This window comes from Triticum aestivum, chromosome 1A (assembly GCF_018294505.1).
Source record: "Triticum aestivum cultivar Chinese Spring chromosome 1A, IWGSC CS RefSeq v2.1, whole genome shotgun sequence".
Lineage (NCBI taxonomy): Eukaryota > Viridiplantae > Streptophyta > Magnoliopsida > Poales > Poaceae > Triticum > Triticum aestivum.
Genome location: NC_057794.1, coordinates 526,280,044 through 526,297,041, shown reverse-complemented (window position 1 = coordinate 526,297,041; position 16,998 = coordinate 526,280,044). Strand labels below are relative to the sequence as shown.

The following is a 16,998-nucleotide window of genomic DNA, read 5'->3' as shown; positions in this document are numbered from 1 at the left end:
CCTTGATCGCCTGGAGTGCTCGGAAACAAGCTACTGTTTCGCGTAGCAGTACTGAAGCTGAGTATAAGGCTGTGGCTAATGCAACTGCAGAAATTATCTGGATACAGTCTTTGCTTCAGGAATTGGGTATATCTCAATCACAGTGTCCTATTCTTTGGTGTGACAACATCGGTGCTACATACCTGTCTGCTAATCCGGTATTTCATGCCCGAACGAAACACATTGAAGTTGACTATCATTTTGTACGGGAACGTGTATCTCAGAAGCAACTACAGATCAAGTTCATCTCTTCCAAGAATCGACTTGCAGACATCTTCACCAAGCCATTGCCTCTACCATAGTTTGAGACTTGTCGGCGCAATCTTACCCTTCTAGATTCTTTAGGAAGTGGCTAAGATTGAGGGAGGGTGTTAGATTGTATAGTTCCCGTATATGTGTATGTATGATGTAACATTGTATCCCTTCATTATATATATGTGATAGGCCACCCCTAGAGGGTTGTGCCGGTTCTCCCAAACCTATTATCTTACACTCCCAAGAGAGAACGCGACGCCGAATAGTGCCGCCATCGTCCGATCTAACTAAATCAAGCTTTTGATGCCTCTATAGAGATCATCGAGCCTTCTCCTGTAGAGATCCAATCCAGTGCATGGGCCGACTCCAATTATGGCACACCGCACGCTTCCAGCGTGTAAAGCCCCGCCGGGAAGAGAGATTATCTTTTAATATGCTTGCATATAAAAAATAAAGGAGTCCAATGTAAATGGATGTAAATAGATTTTTTTTGATAAATGACATTTCATTGAATTGATATATCGAGGTGATGTAATCGCATCGAAAGAAAGCTCGGCCTCTGCATAGCTTGATGCACATAGCTAATACGTTAAAATGACCCCTCTGTTTAGAAACCATAGAAATATATTCACTCTTAGAGAAAATTTAAGCTTCACGATGAACCATTGCATTATACATGGATTTGACTGAAAACTTGCCATTCTGATGCGATTTCCATCGAAAAATGTCTGGTTCACCTGACAGCTGAATAGCCTCCAGATGTATGGATGTAAATAGATGGCTGGTTGCAAGCAATAAGTGCTAGAGCTTAGTATTGTCTTCTAAACTAGTACTTTCTAACAAGCAATTATCCATCCAGCAAGGCGTGTATACAACAGACGACTTTATCCAATCATCACCATCTAAGGGTAAACATCCCAGATCCTCAACCTTGGAGCTACTAAGATGGTAGGCCATTACTCTTGTGTGCGACAGTCGCAAAAAGATAATCTCCTTGTAAGGATGAAATCCGAGTATCGTAGAAATATAACCAGGGAAGTTTTCCTTAACACTAACTTCAGTAGCAGTGGTGGCATCATCATTGTCTGAATCCCATTCCGGTTTCTCTTTGTCTACTGCTTCATCATTGTTATCCCTCGCACCCTGTACGAACCAAGAGCCATAACCGTGCTCCCAAGGAAAATTTTCTAGCAACGGCTTGAGGTCCATCTCATGCTTCAACATCCACTCAGTGTGATCAATTGATTCATTAAGGAACCAAATCTGAAGCTTGCACCAATCACCGTGGAGGAACCCATAGTAAACGCCCTTCTCTGATTTTCCCAGATGAGGCAAAATATCCCCACGTGCTTCATTTATCATTGGGGGGAGTTCAATTACTCGGTTCTTATTATCCTCTAAATCTAACCTGCACAAATAAATAAATTTGTTATTACTGTACAACAGTAGCTAGCTAGCCACCATGGTACTAGCGACCTTTGCTAAGAAAAAATTAGGGAAACAAAACATATATACTCCCTCAGGTCCTTTTTACTTTGCGTAATAGATTTATGTCAAGTCAAATATTGCAAAGTTTGACCAAATTTATTATATTAAAAAACACGAACATCTACAATATCAAATATATATATATATATATATATATATATATATATATATATATATATATATATATATATATATATACACTATCAAACTATATTTTTCAACGAATCTAACAATATTGATTTAACATTGTGAGTGCTAATATTATTTTCTATAAGTTTGGTCAAAGTAGAAATATTTTGACTTCGAACAAAACTTATATGCGGACTAAAAAGGACAGGAGGAAATACCTGATAACAAAAAATATGTTGTACACATAGAGCCGGCCCCGCCAATACACAGCATCATGAGAGAGCACATCTTTCATGAGCGGTAGTAGCTTGGGGTCGATGGACCGTGGAGCCATCCCTTCTCTGATAAAAGATCTTTCCTCCCACCGCCAGGTCTTTGACGAGAATGCGCTCATAGTGTAAGGCGATGGAGGCCACTCTGAGTTTGGGTTCGCGGGGACCAATTCAGCTTCGTTCTCGTATCGGTTCCCATACCTGCGCCTAACACACTGCATGAAGAACACCTCAAAATGTGGCGAGACCATAGGAACGCGAGGAAGTCGTATTTGATGAAGCCTTTGGTCGGGGTCCGATCAGGGTGACGCGGTAGACTAGCCCACTGTTGCGTGGCCGGATTGGCCACGCCTCCCCAGAGGAGGAGGAGGCCGTTGCAGTGACCCGTCATGTGGGACCAGTCATTGTGGACGTCGTCGAGGTAGCCGAGGTTACCCTGGATCTTGCCCACGACGGAGGGGCGCGAGAGGAACGCCGAGGGGAAGTGCTCGCCGTCAACGAAGCGGTAGACAACGAAGATGCCGGCCAGGGAGAGCGGCAGGAGGTCCTTTCGCAGCAGGCGGTGGGCGTCGACGACGGCACACCACTCCTTGCAGACGGAGCGGCAGGCGGCGAGGCTGCGCGGCATCAGGCGCCGGAGGACGTCCGCGAGCACATCGCCGGGTAGCAGACCCGCCGGATCCATGATGTCTGGCGACTGCGCGGTGCGCACGCGGTGCAAAGGAACAGGCAGGCAGGCAGGTAGGGGTCTCGATAGTCTGATGGTTTGCTTCTACCTCGGCTACCAACAAGGGAAGATATATATAGCCAGGGCCAATGGTGGGTGGGTAGTGGGTTAGAGTTCGTTCCAGTTTCAAGCTCCGATTTGTTTTAGCAATGGACTCGTACGTGCTTTTTTTTTTTTTGAGTAAGGACTCGTACGTGCTGTCAGCCAGCGGATCATCAACTCTCTGGTTTGCGAGACCCCCAAACGCTGCATAGCGCGCGCGATTAGGCGCTCTCGAGCGGCTGTGGGTGGGCCGTTCGATGGGATCGGCAAACGTTTTTTTTTCTTCAGAAAACGACACACAGGTGCCGATTCATCCTATCGTTGGCTGATTGATGGAAGAGAAAATAATTATGACGATATTCAAGGCAATGATCATGTATATAGGTATCACGTTCAAGATTAGTAGACCAATTCCTATCTGCATCTACTACTATTACTCCACACATCGACCGCTATCCAGCAGTCACTTGCGTTCCTCATTACCTGGAAGCGGATCCTCTAACATAGAACATAGAGAAGGAAAGTCACGGTGTTATAATACTACCCTAGTGTAAAATAAAGAAGGGAAGCTAAAAACTGTTAGTAGATAGTTAGCAGGTTGTTTCCTGTTGGTATTTACTGTAGAAATAAGTAATTTAAAAATAATTTTATTTCATCATCAATTTGTTTGTATATAATTACTATAATTGTACATAGTAGATCATTAATTTGCAAATTAATTTAAGTCGTTTTAGCCATAATCATATGGATAGAAAGAAAGAAAGTTAGGTTCTGTGACTTTGCTTCTCAATGCTGGAGGATCCTGTTCCTCTTTTCCCAACTCCTCCTTCTATTCAATTTTAGGGATTTCATCAACTCCCTCCTCCGATTCATTTTATAGGGATTTCATCCATGGTACCCGCTGCCAGATGGTGGTAATACAATCCATGGAGGAAGACGGGATGCGAAAAGGGGGGACGGCGGAGCCAGGTGGCTGCGCGCGATGAGCAACAAGCTGGAGGAAGGCTATAGGGATATATACTTTTCATCTTGTTTTTAAGTGCTCACTGATTACGTCCTCAATTTTAAGTCAAAGTTGCTCAGATTTCTCCGTCTCTTTGCTTACCTAGGACATATAATGGAGTAGTTTCTTTTTGTTAACATTAACTTGCCCATCTTTAGTAATTAAATTGTCCATCTGCAGTAACTAAATTGCCAACGTGAGATGTTTCTGTTAACACAAGTAGTTGCCTCAAGCTTCCTACAAAATCACCTACTAGTATCATGTTTTCTTGCCTATTATTCTCGTAGTAGGAAGGAAATTTCCTAACTTTTCTTGCTAATTAAATTAACATAGGCACATAGATGAGCAATGTTGTGTTTTGCTCTTGACCTGATATTTTTTTCTTGGAGTTTGTTGCTGGATCATTGGTAGAAGGGAGTCATATGGCGGGGGTGGATCCATGGTTGCGTTTAGCGGGCAAGAATTTGCTGTTGTTTCAGGGTCTAGGGAGGGATGTCACATCCCTAGTTCTGACAATGCCTAGTGCATGCATTAGAGTGTAGCATCATATTTAAATTTCATTTAAACCTGAAATGAGGATTGACTAAGCCCTAGTACCAAATGAATTCAGCTAGGGTCAAAATAAAACCTTTTTCATTGAACTCAAATGTCCTCTAAAAATGTTCAACATTTCTAGTTTGAGGTGGAAGCATCTACCAAAAATGGTTTATATTTTTGCAGGACATATTTGGTCACTGAATTAAATCATATAGTATTTGCATTTGGGCATTTAAATGCTATTAAATATTTCAAATGCTCAAATAATCCCAAACTAAAATATTCCATGTTGGATATATTCTATACAGTGGGCATGTGCAGTTTGGTGATTTTTGAAAGTGCTTAGCTATTTTTAATAAAGCCCAGAACAAAATAACAAAATAGAATACAGAATTAAAACAGAAAGAGAGAGAGAGAGAGAGTTTTACCTGGCCCCTTACCTGGCCGGCCCAGTGGACAGCCCAGCCCACTGGCCTGGTGCCAGTCGTCCTCTACCTCTGCCAGTAGGCAGAGGAGGGAGACAGCGCACGCGCGCCCGCGGCGCCACGCCACCTCCCTGCTCGCCTGCCTCACCGAGGCGCCTCGAAGCCCCTCCTCGGCGCCGCTCTGGACCCCCTGGCCCCTCTCTCCTCTCCCTCACTCGTAGCTCTCTCTCCCCCTCCTCTGCCTCTCCTGCGCGCAGCCACCGAACGGAGCCGCCGCCGCCGTTCGTTGCCGCCGTAGCCACAGCCACCGCCCCGCCTCGCCGACGCCCCAGGGAGCTCCGCCACCTCGCTCCCTACCTCCTCACCGAGCCACACGACCGGAAGGGCCCCGAAGCGCCGCCCCGATGCTTTTCTCCTCCTCGGCCGCCGGAGATCCGCCTCGCCGCCCCGCTCGCTCCGATGCTTCCCCGAGCTCACCGACTCGCCCGTCGCGATCTACGTGAGCTTCTGATCATCCTCCCCCTCTCCGTTCTCTCTCTGGCACGCCGTAGCCGCCTCGCCCCTCTCGCCCGACTGCGCCGCCGCCTGCACTCACCGCCGACACGACTCCGGTGACCATTTGGTCCGGGCGTCGTGTCCAACATGCTCGCTGCCTCGCGTAGCTGCTGTAGGTGCCACGAACGCGATACCACGGCCGCTGCAGCCCCGTAGCCAGAAACACCCGAACGCCGGCGCCGCCTCGAGCTCATTTCCGGCGAGCTCCGGCCGTCCCCGCTGCTGCCGCAAGCCTCCCTGGATGCGGGCGAGCCCCAGCTCCCCGCGCGTGCACTCGGCCGCCCGTTTGGTCGCCGGAGACGCAAACCCGAGGCTCGCCACCGCGGCTGGCCTCGCCGGCGTCAAGCCGCCGGTGGGTTTGACCCCACTGACCCGGGATTTGACCCTGTTTGACTTCCCCGGGGTCACTGACAGGTGGGCCCGGCCCTGCTAACTTTTGGTTAAATTAATAACTAATTTTAGTTAAGCCACTGACTCACTGACATGCGGGCCCGGCCCGACTAATTAAACTAGGTTAGGTTTAAGTTATATTAGGATTAGCCACAGTCACTGACTTGTGGGTCCCAGCCGTCAGGTTTGACCTGGGCTGGCGCCTTTGACCTACTGACGTCACCCTGACGTCATGCTAACGCAGTTAACCATTTTCTGGATTTAAAATAAATCCAGGAAATTCCAGAAAATAGTTAAAACTTGTAAAAATCATATAAAATCAACCGTAACTCCAAACGAAATAAATTATATATGAAAAATGATCAGAAAAATCCAATCTATCCATCTGTACCATTTTCATGCATGTTTGAACAATGTTTGTCCTCTGTTTTGGACAAAACAAATAAAGGGCATTTAAATAATCACATATGGAGTTGAAATTTGAATCTTGTATTCAAACCAACTTCATTTAAATCATAGCTAGGTGCATTAGCCCAAAACACATTCTTATTTCCATGTCATAGCATGCATCATATTGTGCATTGCATTGATCGTGTTTCTTCTGTGTTTTGCCGGTGTTGTTCCCCCTGGGTAGACGTTGTACCGACGATGTGATCGTTGACACTGATGAAGACTCAATGTTATCTTCAGAAGTGCCAGGCAAGCAAAACCCCCTCGTTCATTCCGATACAATCCCACTCTCTCGCTCCTGCTCTCTTTTACTGCATTAGGACAACAACGATTCAACTGTTACTTGCTGCAGTAGCTGAACCCCTTTATCCTTTGCATGACCTGTCATTCCACAGTAAATAGATGAAACCCTCTAGCATGAGTAGGAGTTGTTTGAGCCCTATTGTGCCTACTCATTAATGCTTGTTCGTCATGCCTGCTACTGCTTAGAGTTGAGTCAGGTCTGATTCATCGGGGGTGAATCAGGTGTGTATGAACATGTCCTACTGTGTGTGAGCTAAGTGTGTGAACACGATTTGGTAAAGGTAGCGGTGAGAGGCCATGTAGGAGTACATGGTGGGTTGTTTCATTGCAGCCGTCCTCAGGAACTGAGTTCTGTGTTTGTGATCCATGATTCAGCTACTACCACGCATTGGGCCCGAAACCAATGGACCCTCTCGACTTCTTAATCACCCTTGTCCTCTGTCCAGGAGTTGCAAGTAGTTTCTGGTGTTTGTAGTATGCTGGAGGCCGTGCGCAGCGCTGACCGTAGGGGTGGGCTGTGATGCGGTAGGCACGTGGCCGGGTAAACCGGGCGCCCGTTTGGTGTCACGGAACCCTGTTCACATTGTTTGGGGCTGTGAGCGAAACCCCGGTCGGATCTCCTCATGGATGGAACCCGAATAGGAGATAAACCTGGACTAGGGACTTGAGTGTTTAGGTAGGTCGTGGCCGACACCCTCGTTGGGCTTCCGCTTGAAGGTTGTCGAGTACATGTCGTGTAAACGGCGGTAAGTGGTGAGAGCGTGTGTGAAGAAGTACACCCCTGCAGGGTTAACATCATCTATTCGAATAGCCGTGTCCGCGGTAAAGGACTTCTGGGTTGCCTATAACAGTTCATAGACAAGTGAAAGTGGATACTCTAAAATACGCAAGATAAGCGTGAGTGCTATGGATGGCGTTCTCGTAGGGAGGCGGGAGCGGATCCATAGTGGTGTATTGATATGGTGAATATGTGGACTCGTGTGCGCCCCCTCAAAAGAGTTCCTTGCAGTCGTAGTTCAGGATAGCCACCGAGTCAAAGCTGGCTTGCTGCAGTTGAACTCCACCATCCCCTTTATTGATAATGATGCATATGTAGTTAGTTCTGATGTAAGTCTTGCTGGGTACATTTGTACTCATGTTTGCCTATTTTATGTTTTTGCAGAGAGACTTCAGTCTCACTAGTAGTTCCGCGTGGACTTCGACGTTTAGCTTGTTACCTCAGCTATGATCTTGTGCCCTCGGCAGGATCTAGTAGATAGTCAGGCTTCTAAGCCTTTTTCATTTGTAGATGTCTGTACTCAGACATGTTAGCTTCCGCATGTGTTTGATTTGTATGCTCTGAATGTTGGGTCATGAGACCCCTGTTTGTAATATCTCGCTCCTCGGAGCCTAATGAATAAATACTTGAGTCGTAGAGTCATGATGTGATGCCATGTTGTATTTGCACATATCGAGCATATTGTGTGTATGTTATTGAAATGCTTGGTATGTGTGGGATCTGACTATCTAGTTGTTTATCTTTAGTAGCCTCTCTTACCGGGAAATGTCTCCTAGTGTCTCCACTGAGCCATGGTAGCTTGCTACTGCTCCGGAACACTTAGGCTGGCCGGCATGTGTCCTTCTTCGTTCCTGTGTCTGTCCCTTCGGGGAAATGTCACGCGATGAATACCGGAGTCGTGTTAGCCCGCTACAGCCCGGTTCACCGGAGTCCTGCTAGCCCAGTGCTACAGCCTGGATTCACTCGCTGATGACCGACACGTTCGATGCTGGGTCATGGATGCCTGTCCCTGTAAGTCTGTGCCACTTTGGGTTTACGACTAGCCATGTCAGCCCGGGCTCCTTATCATATGGATGCTAGCGACACTATCATATACGTGTGCCAAAAGGCGCAAACGGTCCCGGGCAAAGGTAAGGCGACACCCGTGGGAATACCGTGCGTGAGGCCGCAAAGTGATATGAGGTGTTACAGGCTAGATCGATGTGACATTGAGTCGGGGTCCTGACAGCTTTGGTATCAGAGCCTGACTGCTTGTAGGATTACCAAGCCAAACTGGTCGAAGTTGTGTCTAGAAATGCTTTAGTTATGTAAGGGAATTGATTGTGGGTTGGAACGTAAGGCTCCTTTTACTCCTTATACCTCATGGCCTTCTGATCCGAGTCACCCTCTTCTCTTCTACGGGGATTAAGAACTAGGCCTTCTCATCTATCTATCAGGATGACGTGCTACTAATCCATAGACTTGTAGAATTGATAGTTTCAAGTCTCAATTCAGTTTTTACTACTTCCGTATGTTCATAACTGTTGATCTCGAAACCTTGATATTGTGATGTTAAGTGGTTATACCACCATTTTGTTGTATATCTCCAAACTTTTTGAGCATTTACAGCCGTTATGCTGTCCGAGTCATCCCAGGTTTCTATAATATTCCGATGCATTTGCAAATCCCTTCCTCCTGTTTTTGATGTCTCTTTGGGCCAGTTTGACCACACTAATCAGTAAGTTGAGGTACTTTACTGCCTCGACATATATGTTGGAATTCTTATTATGACCCTAGGTGTCTTAGGGGATCATCTAGTAGTCTAGCCATGATTTGTGTCCAAGTGTGATGATTCTGGCTTTCATTCTCGAAAGCATCCCGTGATGCCATTTAGTAGTAGGTATTCTATCTCTGGGTTTTGAACCCAGGACTCACTCTACTTACCTCATGTTGGTAGTGCTTGCTTGTTCCTTTAGGTTATTAGTAACCTTTGCATTAGTCCTCGAGGTTCGTGGTATGTCCTTCTTCCAAATACTATGAACCACTTACGACAGATGTTTCTTGGATCAAAAGATCACAACAGGAGTGCTATTGATGAGTTCTCCATTCATAATTGTGAATCTGCCAGTTCTACCTTTTTGCATGGGTTATCTGGAAGAAACATGTTGAACTTGGTTCGACATACTAATCTATGCATCCACAACTCAGAAAATCATATGTTCCTTTGAGTTGTCCCCCTTTAGTTGTATACTGACCTTCGTCTATCGATTGATAGTCAGGAGTAGTCGTGCATTCGTGTTCATCGATGCCTTTTACTTCTGTGGTCCGTCAAGCCATTCTATTCCGGAATGACTTGGAGAAACAAACTCTAGTACCTTGTCCATTTCCAGGATTGGGTCAAAGCAGTCGTACTCCACAGATCAAATACTAATCCAGCTTTTGTTCTGTTCTACCTTGGAGTAATACCATCTTTATATCAAGAATGTCATGGGAATTGCACACCATCCTATGAATTCTTGATGTAGTAATACTTCTTGCCATCATTGTTCATTCCTCGGTTTCCGTGTTATTGTAACCGGAATGCCGACAAGTGAATCGTGGTGTGTGAAATCAATACTGCTAGCAACTCCGTTGCTTGGTAGTTAAACGGACAACAACTTCATTCTTAGCATGCTGATTATTGAATCATCATCCTAGGATTGAACGTGCTACCTAGTCCTTATTCTGGTGCACTCCTCGATCAATGAGTTAGGATTATTCAGTCCCTTGCTTATTTGATCATATCGTCTTGCCCTGAAAAGCAAGATTGCTCTCGAGCTTAGTAACATACCGGTGGTTCGTAATTTTCCGTGTATCTTCTCGGAAGTATTACCAGGTTGTCACCTGACCGCTATGTTGAGCTCGTGGTCAAGTTGGTTTATTCTTATAAACCATTCTCTTCTCCAAGAATCCGTGTTGGATACCCCTGAGCTGGTTGGTCAAGCTAAACAACAACTTGGAGAGTTGGAAGATAAAAGCTTATCCGACTTAGTTCATTTTAGGGGATATCTTCTATGTATGTTGAAGAAAGATGATATCCTCATCAATTGATCCTCGAGACCAATTGTTGGATCTATTGTCTTGCCAAAACTTTGATTTGAGGGTGGGCTATTCTCAAATCAAATCAGAACCAACGATGTTCGTAATGTTGTCTTACTCGTGGATTTTCCTCGAGCATACACCATTATGTCTTTTGGGTCTGACCAATACTATCACCTTGTTCACATAGTTATGGAATTCCATCTCCATGGGAGTCTGGATGAATTGCTGTTGAGCCCATCGACAACATCCTGTCTTCTCCATAGTTTTGTTGGACATTAAGCTAGTGTTGGAAATTTTTAAAAGCATTTGTTCATGCTAGCTCATGAAGCATATGTTCGAATGTAAGAAGTGACTTCCTCTAGTTCATGTGCATTTGATGCAAGTTGCCGCCATGAGTTTGAGAAGTCTTATTTTACCTCCTCCGGAATCATCCCAAGTCAGTCATGCACACGTGCGAAGTATTCTGTGGTCTAGAGACTTGCAACCTTCATTCCATATGTGTCCCGAGCACACCAAGCCACTGATTGATTTGTTCAAGGAGAAGAAGTTCCTTCATAAGAGCTAATCATATGACTTATGTTAGGACTTCGCTATCCTCGTTGATGGTTCCCCACCTGAACTCGGTAGTGTTTTATTATAAGACTACCATGGGATAATGTTTGTCTGGGATAACGTGTTCGCATGTTTGTAGCAGAACCAGCTCATGTTTTGGAGCTTACTATCGTAGATCATTTCCCGAGAATCTCGCAACGTCGTCTCGTCGATTTGTGTTGCAAACTATCTTTTTCTTCCTAGACTCGATGAGTCTGGAATATCCTGACATTAACCAGATCTGAATCTCAGGCAGATATGATGGTTGGAACGTTTCCCAAGAACTATAATACTGGTCTCACCGTAACCGGTAAAATGGATGTCATGGCCAACACACCCCGCCGGAAGACTTATTATTGTAGTATCTTGATTGAAGAAGTTGGCCACCTCCCCATAAGGATTTCGTAGGATTTACTCCCTAGATGTGCCTTATGATTTCTGTGTTCCCAAAGTCTGACCTTTACTTGATGTTCTAGATACCAAACCATATCTATGAATGGGATACGCTAGTACATCAAGGAGAACATTAGAAGAAGAGTGCTAAATGTCTCTCGGTCGATCATCCAGATTTTGATCCCTTGGCCTCGCTAAGGTGAAGTCTGAGAAGGTGTTATCTTTCTTTGCATTTGCATCGTCCATCGTTGTTCATCATGGTAGTATGTTGTGTTGCCAGGATCCTTGACACGGATGTTGGTAGAACCTTGATGATTATGGGAATGCTCAAGTTCTTGAGAGCACGCACAAGCGCTAGGTGTTATCCTCGGCACTAACTGGATTGCCCTCAGTCTCCTTGATTATGCTATAACTTTTCAAACAGTGGACTCACTCTCTATTGTTGGGTTCTCCCCAGTTACCAGAATCATTCCCAGCATTTGCATTCTGTTCCCAGCTTGCACCGCCAATGTGCCATTCTACCATGGGTCCCTTCCATTTCCGGTGGTAAGCAAAATCATCTATGACATTGTCTTCAACAAGGTAATCCACATCATCCATTCTGGCTCGAGTATGCCATTCTACCGAACCCCTCCAAACGATCGCTCGAGATTTTCCTTAGGTTGGTATAAAGAATTTCAATGATCTCTGAATCAAAGGTAATTCTTTTTGCCACTTAAGGGTATATATCTACGAATTGCCTTCATCTAAGATGTCTCGCTGTGGTATCATGGCAACTCAAACTCTCGCTACGTTGACAACCGTTCACCACCCTCTTAGGTGTGGAATTGTTGTCTACCTAGTGAACCCTCGTCATCTGTTCCACTCCATTCCTCTAGATGTGTGCTTTCTATCTCAGCTTGCGAGATGTTTTTATGATTCACCCCGTGAGCTGATCCTAAGCTGTTTGATCTCCGAGAAGATCGATTCTTTTAGAGTTGTCCCATTTCTCTCATTGTCATGTTGGCTGGAGTTCTCAGAGCATCACGACAAGACAAAGATGGTGATTGAATCAACGTTCATTTGAAGTGCAACTTGGATCGTGAAGATTATTTTAGTTTGCGTTTCCCTTTTATCTTACCCTACGCTTGAATCTCGGGTCGAGATTCTTGTTTAGTGGGGGTGAGTTGTCACATCCCTAGTTCTGACAATGCCTAGTGCATGCATTAGAGTGTTGCATCATGTTTAAATTTCATTTAAACCTGAAATGGGGATTGACTAAGCCCTAGTACCAAATGAATTCAGCTAGGGTCAAAATAAAACCTTTTTCATTGAACTCAAATGTCCTCTAAAAATGTTCAACATTTCCGGTTTGAGGTGGAAGCATCTACCAAAAATGGTTTATATTTTTGCAGGACATATTTGGTCACTGAATTAAATCATATAGTATTTGCATTTGGGCACTTAAATGCTATTAAATATTTCAAATGCTCAAATAATCCCAAACTAAAATGTTCCATGTTGGATATATTCTATACAGTGGGCATGTGCAGTTTGGTGATTTTTGAAAGTGCTTAGCTATTTTTAATAAAGCCCAGAACAAAATAACAAAATAGAAAACAGAATTAAAACAGAAAGAGAGAGAGAGAGAGAGAGTTTTACCTGGCCCCTTACCTGGCCGGCCCAATGGACAGCCCAGCCCACTGGCCTGGTGCCAGTCGTCCTCTACCTCTGCCAGTAGGCAGAGGAGGGAGACAGCGCACGCGCGCCCGCGGCGCCACGCCACCTCCCTACTCGCCTGCCTCACCGAGGCGCCTCGAAGCCCCTCCTCGGCGCCGCTCTGGACCCCCTAGCCCCTCTCTCCTCTCCCTCACTCGTAGCTCTCTCTCCCCCTCCTCTGCCTCTCCTGCGCGCAGCCACCGAACGGAGCCGCCGCCTCCGTTCGTTGCCGCCATAGCCACAGCCACCGCCCCGCCTCGCCGACGCCCCAGGGAGCTCCGCCACCTCGCTCCCTACCTCCTCACCGAGCCACACGGCCGGAAGGGCCCCGAAGCGCCGCCCCGATGCTTTTCTCCTCCTCGGCCGCCGGAGATCCGCCTCGCCGCCCCGCACGCTCCGATGCTTCCCCGAGCTCACCGACTCGCCCGTCGCGATCTACGTGAGCTTCTGATCATCCTCCCCCTCTCCGTTCTCTCTCTGGCACGCCGTAGCCGCCTCGCCCCTCTTGCCCGACTGCGCCGTCGCCTGCACTCACCGCCGACACGACTCCGGCGACCATTTGGTCCGGGCGTCGTGTCCAACATGCTCGCTGCCTCGCGTAGCTGCTGTAGGTGCCACGAACGCGATACCACGGCCGCTGCAGCCCCGTAGCCAGAAACACCCGAACGCCGGCGCCGCCTCGAGCTCGTTTCCGGCGAGCTCCGACCTGTCCCCGCTGCTGCCGCAAGCCTCCCTGGATGCGGGCGAGCCCCAGCTCCCCGCGCGTGCACTCGGCCGCCCGTTTGGTCGCCGGAGACGCAAACCCGAGGCTCGCCACCGCGGCTGGCCTCGCCGGCGTCAAGCCGCCGGTGGGTTTGACCCCACTGACCCGGGATTTGACCCTGTTTGACTTCCCCAGGGTCACTGACAGGTGGGCCCGGCCCTGCTAACTTTTGGTTAAATTAATAACTAATTTTAGTTAAGCCACTGACACACTGACATGCGGGCCCGGCCCGACTAATTAAACTAGGTTAGGTTTAAGTTATATTAGGATTAGCCACAGTCACTGACTTGTGGGTCCCAGCCGTCAGGTTTGACCTGGGCTGGCGCCTTTGACCTACTGACATCACCCTGACGTCATGCTGACGCAGTTAAACATTTTCTGGATTTAAAATAAATCCAGGAAATTCCAGAAAATAGTTAAAACTTGTAAAAATCATATAAAATCAACCGTAACTCCAAATGAAATAAATTATATATGAAAAATGATCAGAAAAATCCAATCTATCCATCTGTACCATTTTCATGCATGTTTGAACAATGTTTGTCCTATGTTTTGGACAAAACAAATAAAGGACATTTAAATAATCACATATGGATTTGAAATTTGAATCTTGTATTCAAACAAACTTCATTTAAATCATAGCTAGGTGTATTAGCCCAAAACACATTCTTATTGGCATGTCATAGCATGCATCATATTGTGCATTGCATTGATCGTGTTTCTTCTGTGTTTTGCCGGTGTTGTTCCCCCTGGGTAGACGTTGTACCGACGATGTGATCGTTGACACTGATGAAGACTCAATGTTATCTTCAGAAGTGCCAGGCAAGCAAAACCCCCTTGTTCATTCCGATACAATCCCACTCTCTCGCTCCTGCTCTCTTTTACTGCATTAGGACAACAACGATTCAACTGTTACTTGCTGTAGTAGCTGAACCCCTTTATCCTTTGCATGACCTGTCATTCCACAGTAAATAGATGAAACCCTCTAGCATGAGTAGGATTTGTTTGAGCCCTGTTGTGCCTACTCATTAATGCTTGTTTGTCATGCCTGCTACTGCTTAGAGTTGAGTCAGGTCTGATTCATCGGGGGTGAATCAAGTGTGTATGAACATGTCCTACTGTGTGTGAGCTAAGTGTGTGAACACGATTTGGTAAAGGTAGCGGTGAGAGGCCATGTAGGAGTACATGGTGGGTTGTTTCATTGCAGCCGTCCTCAGGAACTGAGTTCTGTGTTTGTGATCCATGATTCAGCTACTACCACGCATTGGGCCCGAAATCAATGGACCCTCTCGACTTCTTAATCACCCTTGTCCTCTGTCCAGGAGTTGCAAGTAGTTTCTGGTGTTTGTAGTATGCTGGAGGTCGTGCGCAGCGCTGACCGTAGGGGTGGGCTGTGATGCGGTAGGCACGTGGCCGGGTAAACCGGGCGCCCGTTTGGTGTCACGGAACCCTGTTCACATCGTTTGGGGCTGTGAGCGAAACCCCGGCCGGATCTCCTCATGGATGGAACTCGAATAGGCGATAAACCTGGACTAGGGCTTGAGTGTTTAGGTAGGTCGTGGCCGACACCCTCGTTGGGCTTCCGCTTGAAGGTTGCCGAGTACATGTCGTGTAAACGGCGGTAAGTGGTGAGAGCGTGTGTGAAGAAGTACACCCCTGCAGGGTTAACATCATCTATTCGAATAGTCGTGTCCGCGGTAAAGGACTTCTGGGTTGCCTATAACAGTTCATAGACATGTGAAAGTGGATACTCTAAAATACGCAAGATAAGCATGAGTGCTATGGATGGCGTTCTCGTAGAGAGGCGGGAGCGGATCCATAGTGGTGTATTGATATGGTTAATATGTGGACTCGTGTGCGCCACCTCAAAAGAGTTCCTTGCAGTCGTAGTTCAGGATAGCCACCGAGTCAAAGCTGGCTTGCTGCAGTTGAACTCCACCATCCCCTTTATTGATAATGATGCATATGTAGTTAGTTCTGATGTAAGTCTTGCTGGGTACATTTGTACTCACGTTTGCCTATTTTATGTTTTTGCAGAGAGGCTTCAGTCTCACTAGTAGTTCCGCGTGGACTTCGACGTTTAGCTTGTTACCTCAGCTACGATCTTGTGCCCTCGGCAGGATCTAGTAGATAGTCAGGCTTCTAAGCCTTTTTCATTTGTAGATGTCTGTACTCAGACATGTTAGCTTCCGCATGTGTTTGATTTGTATGCTCTGAATGTTGGGTCATGAGACCCCTGTTTGTAATATCTCGCTCCTCGGAGCCTAATGAATAAATACTTGAGTCATAGAGTCATGATGTGATGCCATGTTGTATTTGCACATATCGAGCATATTGTGTGTATGTTATTGAAATGCTTGGTATGTGTGGGATCTGACTATCTAGTTGTTTATCTTTAGTAGCCTCTCTTACCAGGAAATGTCTCCTAGTGTCTCCACTGAGCCATGGTAGCTTGCTACTGCTCCGGAACACTTAGGCTGGCCGGCATGTGTCCTTCTTCGTTCCTGTGTCTGTCCCTTCGGGGAAATGTCACGCGATGAATACCGGAGTCCTGTTAGCCCGCTACAGCCCGGTTCACCGGAGTCCTGCTAGGCCAGTGCTACAGCCTGGATTCACTCGCTGATGACCGACACGTTCGATGCTGGGTCATGGATGCCTGTCCCTGTAAGTCTGTGCCACTTTGGGTTTACGACTAGCCATGTCAGCCCGGGCTCCTTATCATATGGATGCTAGCGACACTATCATATACGTGTGCCAAAAGGCGCAAACGGTCCCGGGCAAAGGTAAGGCGACACCCGTGGGAATACCGTGTGTGAGGCCGCAAAGTGATATGAGATGTTACAGGCTAGATCGATGTGACATTGAGTCGGGGTCCTGACAAGGGACTACCATGTGTGCTCACCTAGAATAGTCTCGACCAGCGCCCAACTCACCACCTTCTAGTTCCCGCAGCCCACGCTCTCCAACCAACTCGAAGGGCTATGTGTGGCAGTGCAAAAGGATCGAGAAGAGGGGTCTAGAGGGGGGGTGATTAGACGCTTAACAAGCAAAGTTGACAGTTTTTAATTTCTTTCAAGTTAAGGTTGAGTTTATCACAAGT

At 46.7% G+C, this 16,998-nt stretch overlaps 1 protein-coding gene across 2 annotated transcripts; it reads right to left on the bottom strand.

Annotated features, from left to right (window-relative positions):
• Positions 1-818: 818 nt before the first annotated feature.
• On the bottom strand, positions 819-2,938 carry LOC123175254 (uncharacterized). Of its 2 annotated transcripts, none has more exons than XM_044590190.1 (2): positions 2,130-2,283; positions 819-1,697 (listed from the first exon to the last, which is right to left on the bottom strand). In XM_044590190.1, exons 1-2 carry the CDS (start codon positions 2,197-2,199, stop codon positions 1,096-1,098), a joined length of 672 nt encoding a protein of 223 aa, XP_044446125.1. In that variant the 5' UTR covers positions 2,200-2,283; the 3' UTR covers positions 819-1,095. The 2 variants fall into 2 exon arrangements, with proteins under 2 accessions (XP_044446125.1, XP_044446140.1); XM_044590205.1 differs by having other exon boundaries at positions 1,163-1,697; positions 2,130-2,938.
• Positions 2,939-16,998: the final 14,060 nt, after the last annotated feature.